The 19,877-nt window shown below is 38.6% G+C and overlaps 1 protein-coding gene across 1 annotated transcript; it reads right to left on the reverse strand.

Annotated features, from left to right (window-relative positions):
• Positions 1–2,961: 2,961 nt before the first annotated feature.
• LOC122995555 (plastin-3) lies at positions 2,962–18,455 on the reverse strand. The gene is made up of 16 exons (XM_044370862.1): positions 18,351–18,455; positions 12,539–12,643; positions 11,240–11,391; positions 8,544–8,673; positions 8,218–8,350; positions 7,815–7,896; positions 7,567–7,732; positions 7,303–7,445; positions 6,214–6,309; positions 5,929–6,124; positions 5,236–5,314; positions 5,011–5,128; positions 4,793–4,923; positions 4,555–4,678; positions 4,210–4,334; positions 2,962–4,098 (listed from the first exon to the last, which is right to left on the reverse strand). The coding sequence occupies exons 2-16, from the start codon at positions 12,597–12,599 to the stop codon at positions 3,966–3,968; spliced, it is 1,869 nt and encodes a 622-aa protein (XP_044226797.1). The 5' UTR covers positions 12,600–12,643; positions 18,351–18,455; the 3' UTR covers positions 2,962–3,965.
• Positions 18,456–19,877: the final 1,422 nt, after the last annotated feature.

The raw sequence follows: 19,877 nt of genomic DNA on the forward strand, positions 1-19,877 counted from the left end.
ATCTACAATCAAGACCAGTTGCCCTTGATTCAACCCTTCCTTGGATAACCATGACCTGGATGACTGCCTTAACTGGTCAAGGCAGATCGCCGCCGACCTAGAGCCTGGTTCTGCTCAAGATTTCTTTCCATTAAATGGTAGTTTTTCCTTGCCACTGTTGACAAATGCTTGCTCATGGAGGAATTTTGGGTCTTGGCAAATTAAAGAGTACAGTCTCGTCCTGCTCTATGTGAAATCTGCCCTGAGATAACTTTTATTGTGATTTGGTGTTATATAAATAAAATTGTGCTTGAATCTTTATAGACAACTCAATACAACAGCTCATTGCAAACAAGTATTTTGTATTCTGTTTGTAATTGATTAAGGTCACTTTGTAGAGCTCTATTTTCACTTTGAGAGTAAAGGTTTTTTTTGTTGTTGTTGATCAGTATCAAAAAGCCACATTAAATCTACTTTGCCTCAATATATGTATGTATGTATTACAGTAAAACCAAGGAGGGTGAATACTTTTTATGGGCATTGTACTGTTTCATGTCAGGTTATGTATGTGACATCTCCTTAAAACCATCTGTTTCCACTATTTTTACATTTGCCTTCATTTGTAGTGCATCATAATACTGCCCTGATATGTTGTCTGACTGTTTACTTCAAGTTTTTACTTCAGTTATTAGCTTGATATCGGACTATTTACTTCATAGGTCTTTAATAATAACTGAGTCAATTGTCCTATCTTTGTTAGAAGACATTTGAAACATATCTTTTTGTATTATTTGTTTTTCTTTAAAAAGATGAAGATTGTTTCCAGTTTGTATTTACTGTAAGACTTGAACTGGTTGTCTTTTCTTTTCTCTCTATTTGAACCTCTCTTGTTGATAAAAAAAAAAAAAAGATATGGATGGATGTGTTTTTTAAAAATCAATTATTGATGTTAACAATTATTTTCATTATCGATTAATCTGTCATTAATTTTCTTGATTAATAATTTAGTCTATAAAATGTAAAAAAAAATAGCGAACAACTACATTCAAAATTTCTTTGAGGCCACAGAGACATTTTCAATTTGCTTGCAGTCCAGAACCTTAAGATTTTAATTCACTGTCATGTACGACAAAGAAAAACTGTCACACCAGTAAATGTTGGGAATTTTTGCTTGAAAAATGACTGAAACAATTATTCGATTATCAAAATAGTAGCCTATTCATTTTCTGTTGATCAACGACTAATTGATGAATCAGTTAATCATTGCTACTCTATTAATGGTCTGAGGTATTTGTGATTTGACTCCCTTTTTGTCCAATCTTACCTTTAAAAATCCAAACTCTCCTTCCAATATCACACAAACACACTGGTGCAAATGAAGCTTGAACATCCAGATGATGAAGGCCACAGGAGACACACCGCTGCCTCCTCCCCCTCCTCCTCCTCGTCCTCATCATCATCATCCAGCTCTCTGACAGAGTCTGTCAGCTTTAACCAGATCCTGAGAAGTGGGGACTGCTGGAAACTTACTGAGAAACTCTTCAGGGAGTGAAGCTTTACATGTGACTGAGATTCAGGCCAGTGAACAGTAAACTACAATCTGCCACCACTGTCCCCTGTTGTGCTACAAGACTGTTGATGGACTGTAAATAAATCCTGCTTGTCAACTAGAGAGAAGAGCCAACAGATGATAGTTATAAATTATCAAAAACATTCAAACTGTCCCCAGAATAATAGTTAATGTATTAACTATTGTCGCTTATACTCCATTTAAGTGTTTGCAGAAATCTTGAATTATTGAGTACCCCGTTCCTCTTGGATAAGTATCACATAGCAGCAGGTACAAAAAACACAAATAACGATAAATCTTTTTTATGAGGTGCTATTTTACAGGTGTGTTTTACAATGCAAAAGAGGGAAGAACATAAAAGCATGATGGCAGCAACAAAAAGCTAGATAAGAGAAAGGAGAAGCAGACAGCAGTAAAAAGTGAAGCTCAGATCATAAAAAAAGAAGTTAGTGTCTGCTGTCTTCCTCCGGCAGGTTGTTGTTGTTTGAGGTAAATGTAATTCAGCTAATAAAATATCACCACAAGGTTTTAATCATATGACATGATGTTTCTCAGTAAATGGAGAAATGGAAATACAAATGTTAAAATTTCTTTGAACATTTTTTGAAGAAATTTCTTTTTGAACAATTGAAGGATGTCTCGTCCACGTTTGCTTAAAAATTGAGATTTAAGTTTGTTTTTGACTTTGGAAACAGCAGGTGACAAAAACAATATCACCACAAGGTCCATCTAGTAGTTTATTTGAACATCTACAATACCATGACAACTCCTTCTGCTGAGGATGAGGATGAGTGTGATGTGACTGAAAGCTCCAACTTCTACATGGACGCTGCGTTGAGATTCTTTAGACAACTTGTTTCAGAGGTAAAGAACTAACTTTCAAACTCAACAACTTTCAAATTCAACATTTCATTTACTTAAAAGCAAGTGTGCACATGACTTTATTAGCCTGAACAGATGCCTGAATGATGCTAAAAGGATGCTACACAGTATTTATGATCAGATGTTGAGCTCTGGTCTTGCATCTTCATGGCTTTAAAGTTCACTTTATCTAATTATTGATATTTTAACAGGGTTGTGAAACAAAAAAAAGGGAACTTTTTCTTTCCATGACATACCTGTAGCATTGTTTCAAAAGGGGAAAAATTCATGTGAAGATATACAACTTTATATGTAAGAAAAATGTAGTTTAAAAGTCTACACATTCTCTTATCATAAACTGTTCATGGCAAATATGTGTTAAATTTCAGAAGATATTGACTGTGATATTTAAAGAGGTTTCATTTAAAAATAGTTCTAAACCAGAGAGATAAATAATATAAGCACATTTGATTCACTGTCATTGCTCAGTCAAGATAACAGCAGTGGATTTACAGATTGTGGTGGACTCTGACAAAGATATAACACTGTAGTCGTTTTCAAAGTCATATTTATTGTTACATGTGAAGCGCTTTAAGAGTAGACATGAAAACGAGACCAAATACAATTCGGCCACTGTCATAGAATATCATGAAGCTACCTGGAATGAAGTTACTGTTTATATTTGGTAATGATGAATACAAAAAGGGAAAAAAAGGGAAAAACCTCAAAGTACAAGTACAAATCATCTTTGAGACAAGAAGGCACAGCAGAAGCCAGGAGAGTCCAGTCAGCCTGCTCCTTATCCAACGTAACAGACAAAAACAGAAGCCCAATACAACAAAGACCAGACACCCCCCCAAAAAAAACAAAAAAAACAGCATTTTACCTCGCGTAATAATCCCAAGAAACAAAACAAATGACGAGTACAGGAATACAGACAGCACATACAGGCTGGTCATTACTATATTTTGACCTTATGGCTTCTGTATACAGATATGTAGAAGTTTATGGTGCCAGTTATTAAGACATGCTTGTACTTCATTGAGTGAGAAGGGATGTTTAGGCGTTTATATGACATGTGCTCCACCTAAACATCCTGCCTCTCTTTTGCCTTGTCAAGCATTTACTCATAAGTATGGTATTCAGGAATGTGTGATGCTTAGTCAAGGATATAATTTACTTATCAGTCTGAGTAAAAATATGTAAACAACCTTGCAGCTGGAAATATGCATACTCGTTTTAAAAAACAGCATTCTTATACATTAATCAAGAGTTCTGCATATTGAAAGTAACAAGTTGTCCTGTAACAGGAGGCCCAGCTCTTCTGAAATTTATAATGTGGGCTCATTTTTAAATAAGAGGACAGGACATGATTCTTCAGGTAACACCTCCGTTAATCAAAAGAGGCGGGGGTGCATGCAAATTTCTGATTTTGACTTCATGTTATACTCATTCAAAAAAACATTCTTCATTCCTTCAGTTGGGGGCTCTTTCAAAACACTAATGGTTTGTGGGTACGAGTATAGTAAGTGTCACAATGATCGCAGCCAGTCTCTTAGACTCTCTTCATCCCCCGACCCATCAAGCAGGCAAAGACTGTCATCACCATCTTGGGCTTGACCTCCACAAGGTCTTCTGGGAGAGCGTAGACACGAGCTCCGATCTTCCTCGCCATAGAGACGGCGTATCTAAGGAAGGACAGAGAGGATTACTTGTATGAAACTGTTTAAACGTAGTGAACGAAATAAAATCACAAGTGGCTGGTTGTTTTTCTGGTTTTGTTCACAGAAAAATCTTACTTGGCATTCTCCAGCTTGTCGTCTTCGGAAAGGCTGCCAGTTTTTATCAGGTCGTAGTTGATGCTGCCGGGCTGGATGGCGTCGATCAGTTCCAATACTGCCAAGCTGCTGCTGATCTCCTTGTCCTGATCACCACACAAAACAAAGATCAAGGATCAAACACACAGGATAAAATTCAGTGGTTTGCACTGAGACTCAGAGATAAAGATCCTTATCTGCAGTTTAAAGAAGTGAAAACGTTAAAGCTCCTTACACCAAGTTAACATCTGCTCCCAGTTTTTGGTTAATCTACATTCACAGTTATTTTCACAGCAATGTAAGCAAAAAGTGGGAAGACTGGTTCACCTTAAAGCTTGAAATCTTAGTTGATTTTCCAGCCTCTGCCAATGTTTCGTTGACCCACTTTACAATGATGTCATCATTTACTTTCTGTCCATCGCCCAGTTCCTCCAGTACATTCAATGTATACCTGAGAGAGAGGAGAGGCACTGTATTTATTATGCATGTGAACTGGACACTCTGGTTAACTTATGTTTTTTTTACTGAAAGACTTGGAAAAACGAAGTGTGAAGTGATGTTTCACCTTCTCATTAGCTGCCACACCAGTGCCAGAGTCAGGGTAGCGTTGCCGTCGTTCAGGTCCTGCCCGCCGATGCCAACGAGGGAGAACTTGGCTGTTTTGCCCAGTTCCACTGCATAGTTGCAATTCTCCAACTTGGAGCAGAAAAATAAAATAATTGGCAAAAGACAGCCATTGAGGATTTTTTTCTTGGATAATGTTTAATGGAAATCTTAATTTACCTTTTTCATGTTGGTTCCCAGCTTGGGGTAAGGCGGCTTGTTGACCTTGTTGTTCCAGTCAACAGGCACTTTAATCCTCTCGTAGAGTTGAAGGATGACCATGGCATCCTGCAGGTCTCTACAAGACAATATTGTGTTTGATATTTATTAAAATTACATAAATATTCAGATGCCAGTGTATGCAGGAGTGAAACAAACTCCTCGTATTTCGTCAGTGGTACGTACCCATAAAGATGATTGACATGTGGGTTTACCCCCAGGGAGTTCATCCAGTTTCGGAACGTCCTCTCTTCTCGTGTCTCACCTAGACAGAAAAGGATCATGGGATTTACTGGAGGTCTCAGTAATAGTCAGTGTGGTTTAAAACATGCAGCTTGTTGCTCTTATTTACGTTTCTGATGCCTCTGATATCACTCTGTTAGCTCAAACCACAGTTATCTGGTTGTCACTGACTTGTTGTAAACATGTGATCTGTATACAATGGGAACCAAAGTTAGGAGTGTTTTGTTGTCACATCCTAATGAAAACGAGTTTCTATGCAAAAAAAGCCTGTAGGCCAGTTAGGTAGCTAACAAAAAACTGTTGTTTGTTCAGAGCTGGTTGTTTTTAGGCTGCAACTCTGTTGCTTTGGTGTTTGAGCTTTGGGGCAAAGATGGAAGACAAGACAGTTTCTTGTTTCAATTTAGTCTACATTAAAAAAAAAATCCACTTTATCAAACAAATTTCTTATTATTACTGAATTCACTTGCAAGTTACAGAGGATTTTTTCTATCCAGGTTGTAATGTTAATAAATATCAAAGCCAATTCTCCAGTAGACCTCCATGATAGCAGCTGACACATATATGGGATAACTTGTGAAAAGTCTACAAAGCTCTAATCTGAAATTTGAGTAAACTCCTCCTGCTCTCCATACCCACCTTCCAACAGTCCCCAGTCAATGTCCTCATTCTCAGGTTTGGTCAGAGCTGGATATTTGTTAAACAGATTAGCCACAAAGGCAAGGTTGAGTTTGGGGTTTCCACTGACGACGTCAGCTGGGGTGACAAACTGTCGACAGCTGAGCCTGTCCGCCTGCTGCAGCATGGCTTCTGCCCTCTTCATGTCGTCTTTCTCCTGAACAACACACAGAACAAACACTACGATCAGAGATGCTGTACAGCTGTCACCATGTGGTGTAGATTCTCAACCGTCGATGCGCTTACACTGAAGCCTGCCATGTTGATGTCTATGCGTGGCTGCTCCTCGTCGGTGCCTTTTGGAGAGATTTGATTCAGGAGGTGGAAATAGGCCCTTGAGTCCTGGAAGATAATACCAACAAACAAAAACAATTAGATTACTAATTGATAAAAAAGAAATTCCACTGTGTAACATAACTGTAACTTTTGTCTCATTACGATAGCTGCACTCTAATAAATGCAACATTTTGAGGTATTGATAAACCTAAACTTAACTTGCAGTGAGCAAATTGTTTTGTATTTTGTCCATCACCTGTTCTATGAGGTATTTAAATGTTTTCTTCGAGCGTGTAGTCTTGTGTAAGCATTAGATTTGCTTTATGAACACTACATTTGGTATATATTAAGCTATCAGCTATGAAACTATACGCAGAAACAAATAATGAATCTTAAAATGACATTTCAGAGATTTAATCTGTAAAATGTAGTGTCCTGTTGAAGAATATGTAAAATATTTTGTTGAACACTAACAAGAATAAAAAGAATGAAAATGAAAGGTTTCTCAGAAAACGTCTGATTTCTATAAAACAGTCAAGCAAGCGATAGCATGAGAAAATAATTACACGGATGATCAGACAGGGACAGGTGCAGTAACTCCTCGTATACCTGCCTGCTTGATTTATGGCTGAAAAGTTTAATGACATTTTCCAACCAACTAACACTTTCAATCTGTAATAGTTACCATTATCTATCAGAACTTCTATAGCTAACTTCTATAGTGCATTTTGCCAGAGAGACAAAATAATATCTTAAATGCTTAAATACACATTTGACAGTTTGTGAAATCTTAGCTGACAGGGACACTAACAATTCAATCCTATTTTTGGAGCAGTGCAGGCGGATATTTGAGTGAGTTTGTGCAAACACTGCCTGGACCAGTGTGCTGATAGACACCTGTGTTAGTGGACCTGGTTACTAAAGAAGTGAAAATAAATGAGTGTCAAATAAGGTTAGAAAAGCACATGTTAGAAAATGATTTGCAGAGGAGGTGCATTCATTTAGTGTTTAAATACACAGTGTGAACAAAGTGCTTTCAGTTTTAGTGAGTAGCACTACCTTGATGTCAGAGCTGAAGTTATTGATCTTCTGCCAGCCAGCGTTTTCCAGGTGAAAGTTTGCCCAGCGTAGCAGCAGTTCTTCTGGAGACAGCTTCATCAGGTCCTCCAGGGTTTCCCCGTCTCTCAGCAATGCTGCCAGTGCTGTCGAGGGGTGTTAATGATCAGTTAAAAGCTACCTGACAACAGACCAGGGAACCCTAGTGATAGGAACACAGACTCAAACATGCGTTATGTAAACGGAAATCTCAACCATGCCCTGTACCTTCATTTCTGCTGAGTTCGATGTCAGCAAACAGGCCGATCTTGATGATCTGCCACAGCAGGCCCAGCACCAGGTGGGGCTTCCCCTCTTTCAGGTCTAAAGCGCCGATGTTCACAACATGGCAGCCAATGGCAGAAGCTGAGTTCAGGGCCAGGTTGAGATTCTCCTGTAAGGTACATAAAGCGTCAGCTGAGAGGAAAAACACATAAAAAAAGTATGAAAAAAAGCAGCACTGATCTCTAACTGACCTGTATTGTGAACGGTGTCAGCTTCTTCTTATTTATAGTCCTCTCATCGATGGTGTCTGGCACTGACAGATTGATCATTTTGCTGTTTACAAAAAAAAAAAAAAAAAAAAAATCACTAATGTTTCTACTGACATATATACATAGATAGATTTGGAACAATACGTATTAATTTCTGAATATTTTTTTATGAATGTAGCAGTATCACTATCTCCACTGTCATGTGAGGTAAAACACTGCTGTGGACGACCAATACAGGCTCTTTTATTCAGCCGTAATGTGAACACAACAGTGAGTGCAGTCAGATGCAGGTATTTGATATTTATTTCATAGAGGTAGCTACAGCAGGTGAGGGAGGGGATAGTGGAGTTGCTGCCTGTGAAAAAGTGAAAACAGGAACACTCACCAGAGGACTATACCGTCTCCGACAGACGTGAAGAGAGAGTCTGTGTTGGGATCCATGGGCAGGACATGTTGGCAGTCAGGGTCTTTTTCCAGAGCAGTGTTGATCCAGTTTACAAAAGCATATCGCTCCTCCTCTGTAAGGGTGAACATATACAGGTATCAGTTAATGTCACAGTATTGCTCATAATGACTCATTAAAGTAGGCTATATCGTCCTTTATGGGCTTCTTCAATGGTAAACGAAGCGTCTGTACCTGAAGAGGGTACAAAGTCAACAGTTTATGACAAACATTAGCAGCGGCTGGAGGGAGGAAACAGACCAACGTACCAGAGAACGAGTGTTGTGTGCCTTCGCTTGACAGCTCCGACGTCCCTCCAATAGCCAGAATGCCTTCTTTTCTGTTGATGGCCTTGCGGAAAGTTTTTGCTATTTCACTGCCCCTCAGCTCCTGGATGATCTGCAACAACAACAAAGAATACTCAGAAACCAATTACCACTAAGCCTCTTAGATCCTACATTACTGTTTAAAGACATATTTATGGAAATTTTGTAGATGAACGATTGTGTTGTAGAGGTTTACCACTATAACTTGCTCTGGCCAATTAAAATGTGTTCATCGTGTTTTCGGCTAATATTTTACTAATAGCACGTTTGTCGTGTCAGCATTACAGAGATTATGACTAAATATCTCTGTAAGCACTAACTTCACAACCAGATAAATTACATGTTGTGATTTATTATATTATGATTCTGGTGAATTGATTTGTAACCGTCACCTTTCACACATAAAACTTATGATGGGTAATTGCCATACAGTTGTAAAAGCAATTTTAAAAGCCTCAATCATCTTCTCTCCTTTTACTGTTGTTTGCATCCCTTGCTGTCTTATTGAGCTCCTGTTATCCGTAATGACAGCCAAGGTCAGCCAGACACAGGAGTGCAGCTGGAGTTTCTCAATGACATGAAACATAAAGCCAACCTACCAGCTACAGGCCTGAGAAAACATCTGGACTCGTAAATGAGTTTCTGAACAATATATATATATGGACTAAAAAAAAAACAAACAAGCAAGCAGAAAAAAAACAGTGTGTATTAAAATAAAAAAGGTCCAAGTAGAAGAAGTCAGGTTCATAATAGTAACTAATGTTGTGTTGTGCATTTAAATACACTGTAGTTATTGAAAGTGAAATTGTGCTTTCATTACACATTGACTCATAAGTAAATATAATAAATAAATAATAGGTATTGAAGTGTTATTGTGTCATTAGGGTTATCAACAGTGACACAGCCGTTATCATCCTCCACACTGACACCGCCCTCAAACTTGGCCACATCCCAACATTAAAATCAGGCTCACCAACAATTAATGGGACCATAAAGAGCTTTATGATGTGCGTTCGTACTGTATGAAGCTTATCAGTGATGCACCGGATCGGCTACAGACAAAGCCGCTTTGACAATACATATTCTATGGTAATACGTCCGACACTTCCTGAACCTCAAGTTATTGCTGCTTCATCAGTGACCACAGCCCAACAGGCCCTTGTGTGGCGTTCGAGCACAATGAGCTATTCAGCCTGGCACTGTTTAAAAAGCACAGCACACTTAACCACAAACATAAACAAGGTCACAGGGTGCCAACTTGCATTTTTTTTGTGCACTCTAGGTAAAAGAGGTAACCACAACAAGACAATCGTGACCTTACACACACAATATGGATTTCCACTCAATTCTACAACTCAGCTAAAAGCTTTTTTTTTTTTTTTTTTTTTAAAGCTTAATATTCACATGTATGGGCACTGAGGAGGATATTCACTTTCACTCTGCATGCACTTAAACTGGTTTGTTATCATCCGTAGGAACATGTTTTGTATAGTGGAGTTTTATCAAAGCCTTGTGGTGGAGCACACACCTCTCTGAAACAATGGCACAATGCTTTCAAGCAGCCAACTGAGAGGTCCCGGATGTCGTCCCTTCCCGCCAGCACATGAACACAACATCACAGACTGCAACAGTCAACTCGCAGTATCGCATCATCGCAATAATCAACTGATCAATCAGGTAATCCTTAAGCATAAGAGTGATTATCTCCACACATTACATATACAGTGGGGTTGTTCATTTTTCATTCATTTCAGAAAGTAACAAGACACAAATATACTCTTATTTATTTTTAATCAGATGTCATATCTATAAGAGAAAATTAAAAGACAAAGGATTTGTCACATTATAATCATTTCACATCTTTTTTTTTTTTAAACACCTTCTATTAATGCTAGTTCTAGTTTTTCCAGCTCTAATATGTCTTATCTGCTTTATTTATTTCACTCTTTATGATTTAATTGTCCTGAAATATTTTAATGCTGATTTTTACATGCAAATGGCCTTGTAGCCTTTACACATGTATATCTTTGCTTTAAAAAGGAGCAGTATAAATAAAGTTGATCATTATTATTATTACTACTACAGAGTCTACAGTTAGTTAAACTCGCCTAAAGTCCAAAGTCCAAAACACGTTCAGTCACAGAGATTCAGACACAACGCAGTTTGAAGACCATCCACTTCAATTCGTTTCACTTGGTCGTTTTCATAGTCATTTCATACCTTAAGTTCACTAATGACTAAATAAACAGTCACATATCCTAAAGCAGCACATTTAAACTGTCAAAGAACAACAGCTACATTGTGGTCGACCCTCCTGATCGTAACAGTTTGAGTCCTGCTGCAGTTCTGTACCAGAAGCTGCCTCTGGAAATGACTGCTCCCTCATCACCACTGAAACAAAATACTGGAAGCCACACCACTTTGCTGACCTCACTTCCACATTCCCTGAGTCTGTGTGTGTGTGTGTGTGTGTGTGTGTAGAGGCCTTTCAACTCTGTTGAGCATGTAGTTGCTAAAAGTTGCCTTGCTGAGCCGAGGAGGGCGAGGTGCTTCAGGCAGAGCAGAAAACAAACTCACAGTAAGAAAAAGCTCCGAGCAGATCAACAGCAACAAGTTTTTCTGAGCTCCATTTAACGTACCGACAAAAACTCTTCAAAGCTGATCTTATTGTCCTTGTTGCGATCGAGTTTCTGGATGATCTCTCGAACCATGTATCCGGGCAGGGCATGGCCGGCCTCTTTGAGGAGCTCATGGAGTTCATAATCAACGATGTATCCATCGCTGTCGAGATCTACAGAAACACAAAAAGCACCATTAGACACCAGGGGGACTTATTTTCACAACTTGTACTGTCAGTTATATTTTTGATTAATCATTTGTCAGAAAAAAATGTCAGAAATAATAATAAATGCCCATCAGAAGTTAATTGAGCCTTGTGAGATCTCAAAATCATTTTTTTGTTACAGTGAAAAAATAAGCAGCAAATGTTTTGTGTTTGTTCTCATTAAAATGGTTTAATTAATAACATCCTGTCATGGTAAACCGAAATACACACCACCACTCTAATAGCATCATTGCACTCATTACTGCACTGTTTACAGTACTTTCATGAACACATAAATAATAATAATTTAAACTATTCATATTTTGCACAGTCTGAACCCTATAGCCTACATGTATTGTTTATATTCTACATACTTAACCAAATGTAGACATGCTGTTCATACAATCTATCTCTATCCACTTCTCCTCTGTATATACTTGGGCCCAACCAATACTGGACTTTTGGGGCTGATGCTGATACCAATATTGATATTAGGGAGTAAAAAAAATTCCGATATCGATATATTGGCTGATAATCTTATACGGAATATATACATAAATGTACTTTTTTTTTTGCAATGATGCCTCAAATGTGGTTGTCAAAACTCTTGTAGCAAGGATATGTAATGGAGGCATGATATGTTGCAGTTAAACAATAAACTTTATTGTGTAAAATGACATCAGTGCACTGAAACAGTAAACCTCACTGGGAATTTAAGAATTATAAATAACTATAAATAAAAAAAAAAACACAGAACAAAGAAAACATGTACATAGATATTAAACTTGAATTAAGAAAAAGGATCAAATATACATAAAATGCCTATATAACTTAAAAAAATCATATATATGCTGACTGATACATTGGTCAGGCTCTAGTTTATACATATTTAAAATATTTTCATATATAATATTTGTATGTACATCACTGTACATATGGGAAGATACAGCATCACTTATGCAGGAGCACTTACTCTCCTGCACTCATCTGTAAATAATACTATATTTTTGCACTTCTGGTTGGATGCTAACTGCGTTTCATTGGCTTTGTGTCCGTACTCTGCACATTGACGGTAAAGTTGAAGCTAATTTAATCTAACATGGCTTTTACTCACCAATTTTCCCAAAGATCTCCCTCATTTCCTCCATCTCCTCTTTTGTTATCTTTCCAGACATTTTTCTGTGATTGACCTGAGGTGGTCAGTCAGAGAAAGGTGGGGCTGCAGAGAGAGAAGAAGAGCACTGAGTCATTAAATGACAGGAGGAAGGACTCGAGAGGTAACTTCATCCTCACCAGCCTTCCGTAAACCTCTTTTCAGCCCTGTTACCTATCCAGACTGCCGCAACCTTCTGCGTCTTCAGCCAGCACCGCTAACTCCGGTCAATAACCTCGCTGCTCGTGGTTCGCCAAGCAGTCTCAACTCTACCGCCTCTTTGCCAGCACGGATTTGACCTTTCATCCCCAGGCAGAGACACAATTCACATCCCATCTTCTGTCAGGTCTAAAAACTAGTAGTTCTCCTAGCTAATCCAGGCTGATCCCCACCCCCACTGATCGTATCTACTGCTCTCTCTGGTTTCTTTCTTTAGCTCTTTTCCTTTTCCAAACACTTTTCTCTCCCATAATCAAAGTAATTTCCTGTTGTTGCATTGTATAGCAATGAGCCCGTACTGTAAAATAACTGCCAGACGTGCTGCAACTACAGCACTTCATTGTTTACAGTAGGTGATTTCATAAAACTTATAAATCTGTGTACTGCAACAGCACATCCTCCAAATCCTCTAAAACTGACAGTTTTTAACTGCGCTACAAATCAAATTTAATGAGTTGTATTTTTGCGTTGAACTTTCATGCAAACTGAAATACCTGTAATGAAAAGCGATGAAGTTTTATGGGAGAACATAACATCTGGAGTATTTGTGAGCCTTGTGTTTGGACTATTTGTCAAAAATTTGATGCCAGTTCATCATAAAGCTGTTAAATCTGAGTATAAAAAGTTTGACTTGAATGTGTACAAGACAAATCACATAACAAGACTAAAATGAGTGAGACTATCTGAATTATTTTGCTTGACTAAAAACATTGTGTTCCAAAACTCCTCCGAGACAAAGTCACCATCTGAAAATAAGGAATTCCTCCGAGTACCTCCTTCCCGTTCTGTAGCGGCGGAGGAATGCATGAGGCCTGGGCAGATCGTGCTTCAGTTACAGAGAGGTAAGCAGGGAGTGCTGCCTCGCTCTCCGAGGCTAAACTGGTGTGATGGCATTCCTCTCTAACACAAGTGTTCAGAAAACAAAGATGAGGTTTACGCTGCAGTTGACTAAAGATCACAGATTTTTCCAGACAGAAAAGTGTTCCCATTTCCTGATGTTAAGTACAGATTGTTGATTTTCACAGCGTATTACTCAGAAATCCTGGGCAAGGCCATTTCTCGTTTCAGAGTGCAACATGTGTAAAACCATATTAGGGAATAGTTGAATATCCGGTTAGTCAGATGGATTGTTATCCACCTGATTGTTAGTAACATTCAAAGTATTTATTTTTGCTTGGACTGGTGAATTGGCTTCGAAGGCCACAGCAGCCTCACAGATGCACATTCAAGAAGACAAACAATAGACAAAAGTCCAGTAACCGTGCATCCTCCTCCTTGAATGAAACTATTAATAGTATTCATGAAAGATGAATCAACAGTAGCCATGTGGTCTCCGTGATGTGACTCAATTCCTATAATGCTATTCTGGCAAACAAAACAAAGTGATGGAATTAAATACCCTGTCTTTGTAATGAAGAATGAGTTTCCCCAACCGAAGCCATTCAGATGAAATCATTCTGTTTACAATAAAGAAGCAAAATATAGAGTAGAAAACTGGTTCTAGATAACTATATAATAAGGTCAGATTTGTCACTTTAATCAGCAACGGAGATCAAAGTTCTCTCTGTTCTCTGATTCATACAGTGGCATGAATCAGAGAGTACAGAGTGTTTTTCTTACACAAACTGCTACTAAATCAGGGCAAGCACAAACTCCTGACTAAACGATTAGGAAAATGACGATGCGTGTGTTGCTATATTTAACTTTTCTCCACAAGGATGTGAAATGTGGCCGCTGAAGTCGGCCCGTCTACAATAAGGGCCGACAAACATTACCTCATTTGCCAGCCCTTGTCACACCCTCGACACAGGCAGAGTGGAAACAGAAGAGGGGTTAAGTACACGGAGCAAGGGCACAGATGGCAGCGGACAAATGTGAGACGTATCACTGGTGGTACAGAAGAATAGAGCATTTGTAATCACCCTTACAACATGGCGCATAAATCCTGTGTAACGCTAGAAAATGAATTCTGAGTGTCAGGCTCCAAAGACAGTTGCTGTCTTTGACAGCTGGACTGTGTGTTTTGAGAGCAGAGACTATTCCTGCGCTCCTCTGAACGCAACAGCAACCTCCTAAATGGAGTGGCTCATGTTTGCCTAAAAACATATCAATACTCGTGATAGAGTTCAAGCACATTATTGAAATTTCAGTGCTTGGCTGCAGTGCAAGAGTTCGATAGATAAGAAAAATGCTTTCATACTTTTGACAGATGATTGGACTCATTACAAAGCAAAACATCTTGGGAAAAGATTTTCCAAATTCCAAGACTTTGACGTTTTTGAAAGAGATTCATTAAATATAAGTGCTGTAGTGTGTGTAGGTTTTCAATCAGCCAGGTCATGTGATATCTAGCAGCAGCAAAACAATATTTACTCTTGAAAATGTTTCAACACTCATCCAAAAGGCTCTCTCAGTTCTCTTGCTCTCCAGTTTACGCCTGGATATCACCCATACACAAGTATTTCTTTCCAAACACCAGCTTTAATTGTCAAGCCAAAAACAGCACATCTACGCCTTTTTACAATCGCCTTTGATGGATCTCTCAGTCAATTTAAAGCGGAGGGCTGGTCCCAGATGGCCGAAATAAATGTGTAGAGCTGACACACCCCGCCCTGCCAGTGTTTTATCCACACAGTTACATGGGAAATGTGAAGCACACAAATAGCTTGGGCAGCCTTCCCAAGTGTGGTCAAGTTCATATGCACACACCCAACAGAGTCTGCAAGAACATGGACATTTTTACTTAGTGACAATCGCCTGCAGATGTGAAGCACACTGACTCATAAACACCATACAGTCTGTGACTGCTGAGTGGATAAGATAAGCGCAGCCATACTGACAGGAAAAGAAAAGGCGACGACAACGAATATTGTATGTAGAGTTTACCTAACTCTAACATCATGTACAGCTGCATGCATAGCATCCTGGGCCAGGGTTTAGGGGTATTATAAAAGCGTACAAATATGGTGAATCATCATGGAAATATTCAAATGAAATGGTGAGCTGCTAACCTTTACCACTGGAACAACTTGCTCTCCGTAGTAAACTACTTTTCACCAAATGGAAGGAAGATATAGAGAGTAAATGCAACAGGTCATGCTAGAAAAGGTGTTAACACTGCAATCACTACCACCCATCACTTAAAAATGTCATTGGACAGGTTACTGAGGTCCTGCTGAATCAGTTGAGTTGAGGCCGTTTCTGCAGACACACCTACAAAGGTTTGTCATTACTCAACAAAAATACTGTAACGTGTTATCTTTTAAACACTGCAATCAGACTGCACAAGGCACATTTAACTGTAAAATACCACCCTTTTTGCCAAAGTGCCTGTGAGCAAGACACTGTATCCCTCCTTGTTCCGAGGCCATTGTTATGTAGCTGAACTTGAACTTCCAAACAAAGGATGCAAACAATGAGAGACTTTCTATTTGGAGCCTCATTACGTTATTATTTTTTGTTGTAAAAGTAATCCGCAGAGGAGGTTGTGTTTTCACATAACTTCTAAAGCCAACCTTCACCGAATTTTGGTGACTCAGAGATCATGTTTTTTTTACAGCCAATATTATAGTTAGATTATCTAACACGATCTGTGTTTCAGTGTTGATCAAGATTAAAAACTTCTAAACATTTTTTTATTTTCAAAATGTGCATTTTCAGATTGTACTTTCTGGAATTAACTGTGACTAGATTCAGTTTTAAGAACAGATACAGCTAATCTGATTTAAAAAAAAATCAAAACAGTTACAGAACTAAGAGTAAAAAAACAAATCAGGTGAAAACAGGTGCAGCTTATAAATAACTCGATCACTTTCACGCCCTTTGAAAAACAAGTGGAGGCACTTGTTTTAAAAGCCCGTCAGCACAGAAAGTGGAGCAACCTGTTCACTCGCACAGGTGTGAGCGTGTGCGAGGGCGGAACCACGAATATAAGCACCCTCCCTCCTCCTCCTTCTTGACTGTCTGGTTTGTCTTTACAGAGATAACATCAGACACGTAATGTCTGTATTTAAATCACCAACATGCTCTGCTCTCATGTGGTTCTCCACAGCATGAACAAGGGAATCTCACATTTTACTCGAGCTATCGTAAAACATACTATACATACCTCACATGCACATTCATGGGCGATTTGAACACACCAATCAGGTTAATGACAGACAGAGTTCAAATTAACTTTTCTTTTTTCCCCTCTTTCCCACAAAAGGAAGTGCACACAACACTTTTTCCACTTGAACAAAACTATGTCCGCTGAGTCCTGTTACTTTCTTTAATAATTAAACATTTTTCATGATCAAAGTACGCCTCCATACAAATGAAAACATGACTTTCACCAAGGACAGACAGCAAGAACTGTTGGAAGGGAAATGACCACTGATGAGGAGCTGTATTCACAACACACTTCTTGTTCCAAGTAACAATATTTATCGAGTTAAAATGTGGGTTTCTCCAACACCATCAGATAGAGAGTCGTTCAACTATTTCTCAACAGTGATCCACAATTGGGATCCCAGATGTAAGTGTGTTGCTGCCCCAGATGGATCCACAGGAAAAATCTGGTAAATCATTCAGAGTAGTAAACAACATTACATAGGCCGCTGTTTTACACAGGCACAAATAAACTGAGTAACAAAAGAGGCTGCTTCATTTCACTGTTAAAACAATCACTGGCCTTTCCCAATATACTGCAACACCCAGACTAAGTCTTTTGAAGTATCAGATATACCAGTTGATGTGCAGTGAGGGGAAACTCCACTTTGCAATTCTATGTCCCATAAATTTTAAGAAATGTGGCACACAGAGAGGGAGGGAAAGATCAATTAAACAAAGGGTAAATCATTTACTAGAGCTATGCATGCATCATATTGCCTCAAGTGTCAACAAGAAAAAGAAAGAAAACAGATCAGAAGAGCAAACACACACGCCTAGCACTGAAAGGAAATCTTACACAAGGCTTTAGTTGACTATAATCAGTGTTTACATGGCTCAATGCTAATGTGGAGATCTTTTAAATGTAAGGCTCCACCTATGCGACTTCCTCCGGTAGGCGCCGGTATGCTAACGGAACCGACCTGCCTCATGTTCATAAATGTTGATATTTCCAAACTTAAAAAGAGAGCATACACTTTCTGTATAATTTTCAAAACGTATACTGAATTTATAGCTACTTATATCTAGGTTTTTATTTTTATTTTAAGTTACTTTAATTATGTCTTAGAGTTACATCTACTAAACGTTACCTGGTGTCAAATTGTAGGGCTCAAAGGCTACTTTATTTCAGTATTTCTAGTATCTATCCAGCGCCCTGATGGGATGAATAGGCTACAGTGAAGGTGTAGCTAAAGCTACCCGGCTAGCGCCAGACGTGCAAGTTTTACAGGCAGGAAACTATCCGTTTACTCCTGCAAATCCAACCGTCCAAACAGTGGATAACGGCTCTCAAACAAAGAGAAGGGTTAGGACAAAGGTGCTATTTTAGCAAAAAATACATCTGAGACAAACTCTGTCTGTAAGTAGCTCTTGGTTAAGAAGTTGCCAGGAAATTGGTACTCACTGTCGGTGCGCCTGAAATTCCAGACAGCGTCCAGTTTGCGGTCCTGCCTCCTCCACGTAGAGACAAAAGTAGACAGCAGCAGGAATGTTTGCCCCGCCCGGCCGGTGACGTCACATCCAGACGTTGAGTCTGGTATGGAGTCTCATCTGTGGCAAAATAAAAAAACTGAAAGAAAACTTAAAGTTAGAAAAATATATATTCATAAAAGACTGAGGATGTTTTATAAATATTAAAGATTCCATTCAGACATGTTTTAAGATGTAGGCTATATTAAATATTTTGCTTTGAATGATAATTTGTGTCTGATATGTTTTTTCCACACAAAAAAAGTTCAATTATCTTGTTAAAATCCTTAAAAATTACATCTACTCCTTCTCCCTTATTAGAAATTTCAGAATCTATAAATATGTAAATATATTTCATTTCAGAAGTTTAGCTGCTGGACACAGGAGGTCTCTTACTTCACTGTAAAGTTCATTCTCAGTGTTTGTGCACTGGAGGCCTCAAGTTTCCACATCACACTTGTGTAAGTTGAATATTGGAGCAAGATTGGCTTCAAAATAGTTGTGATGTCACAAATCATGCTTGTAGACCCGCCCCTTAAAATCTGATTTTCATAAAGCACAGACAAACTTTCCACTTTCAGCAGTTTAATGTGAAAACAGCCTTCTAGTGTCAAACTCCGTTCATACATCAATCTGCACAGTGAAGCTCAAACATTCAACTGAAGGAACAAGAATAAAAACACATTTTTGAGGGGAGGGGAACTTTAAACAGTCACGGTTTTGTACATTTTGTAGGGTACATATTTTATGTGGGGTCATTGTGGTTAGCACTGTCGTCTCACAGCAAGAACGTTTTGGGTTTGAACCACTGGCCGTCTGGCGCCTTTCTATGTGGAGTTTGCATGTTCTCCCCATTCTCTCCGGATGCTCTAGTTTCCTCCCACAGACCAAAAACATGTTAGGTTAATTGGTGACTCTAAATTACTCGTAGGTGTATATATCTATACTATATGTTAGCCCTGTGATTGGTGTACCCCGTCTCTCACCCAATGTCAGCTTAGATTGGTTTTGGTATTATATGTATGTTATTGTACATATTGTTTGCATGTAGCTACATGTTGTTTCTACCCTCCGTGCTACTATTACTTTAGTTTTTTTTAAATTCTATCTTGTTCTTTATAATTTTGACCAATTTAATTTCTTTGTCTCGTGTTAACCATTTCTGTGTGTGTATTACTGAGGTGGTTACAACTGCATTTCATTATGAAATCATGTATTGCAGGGGTCAGCAATTAGGTTCAACCATGGGCCAGTTTTTTCAGGATTTTACATCGGGAGGCCATTAACAGGCAAAGTGGAAACAAAAGCTTCTATTCTTTGTTAATTTATTTTTATTTTTCCCACTTGTAACTGAAGGCTAAAAGAGTTATAAACACTACCTATTTGTGTCTGTGAACAACAAATCTTTTATGCTCCAATAGGCTAAAGTTGTGGAATTAAAGCAGTGTTAGAATTCACACAC

Source organism: Thunnus albacares, chromosome 13 (genome assembly GCF_914725855.1).
Source record: "Thunnus albacares chromosome 13, fThuAlb1.1, whole genome shotgun sequence".
Lineage (NCBI taxonomy): Eukaryota > Metazoa > Chordata > Actinopteri > Scombriformes > Scombridae > Thunnus > Thunnus albacares.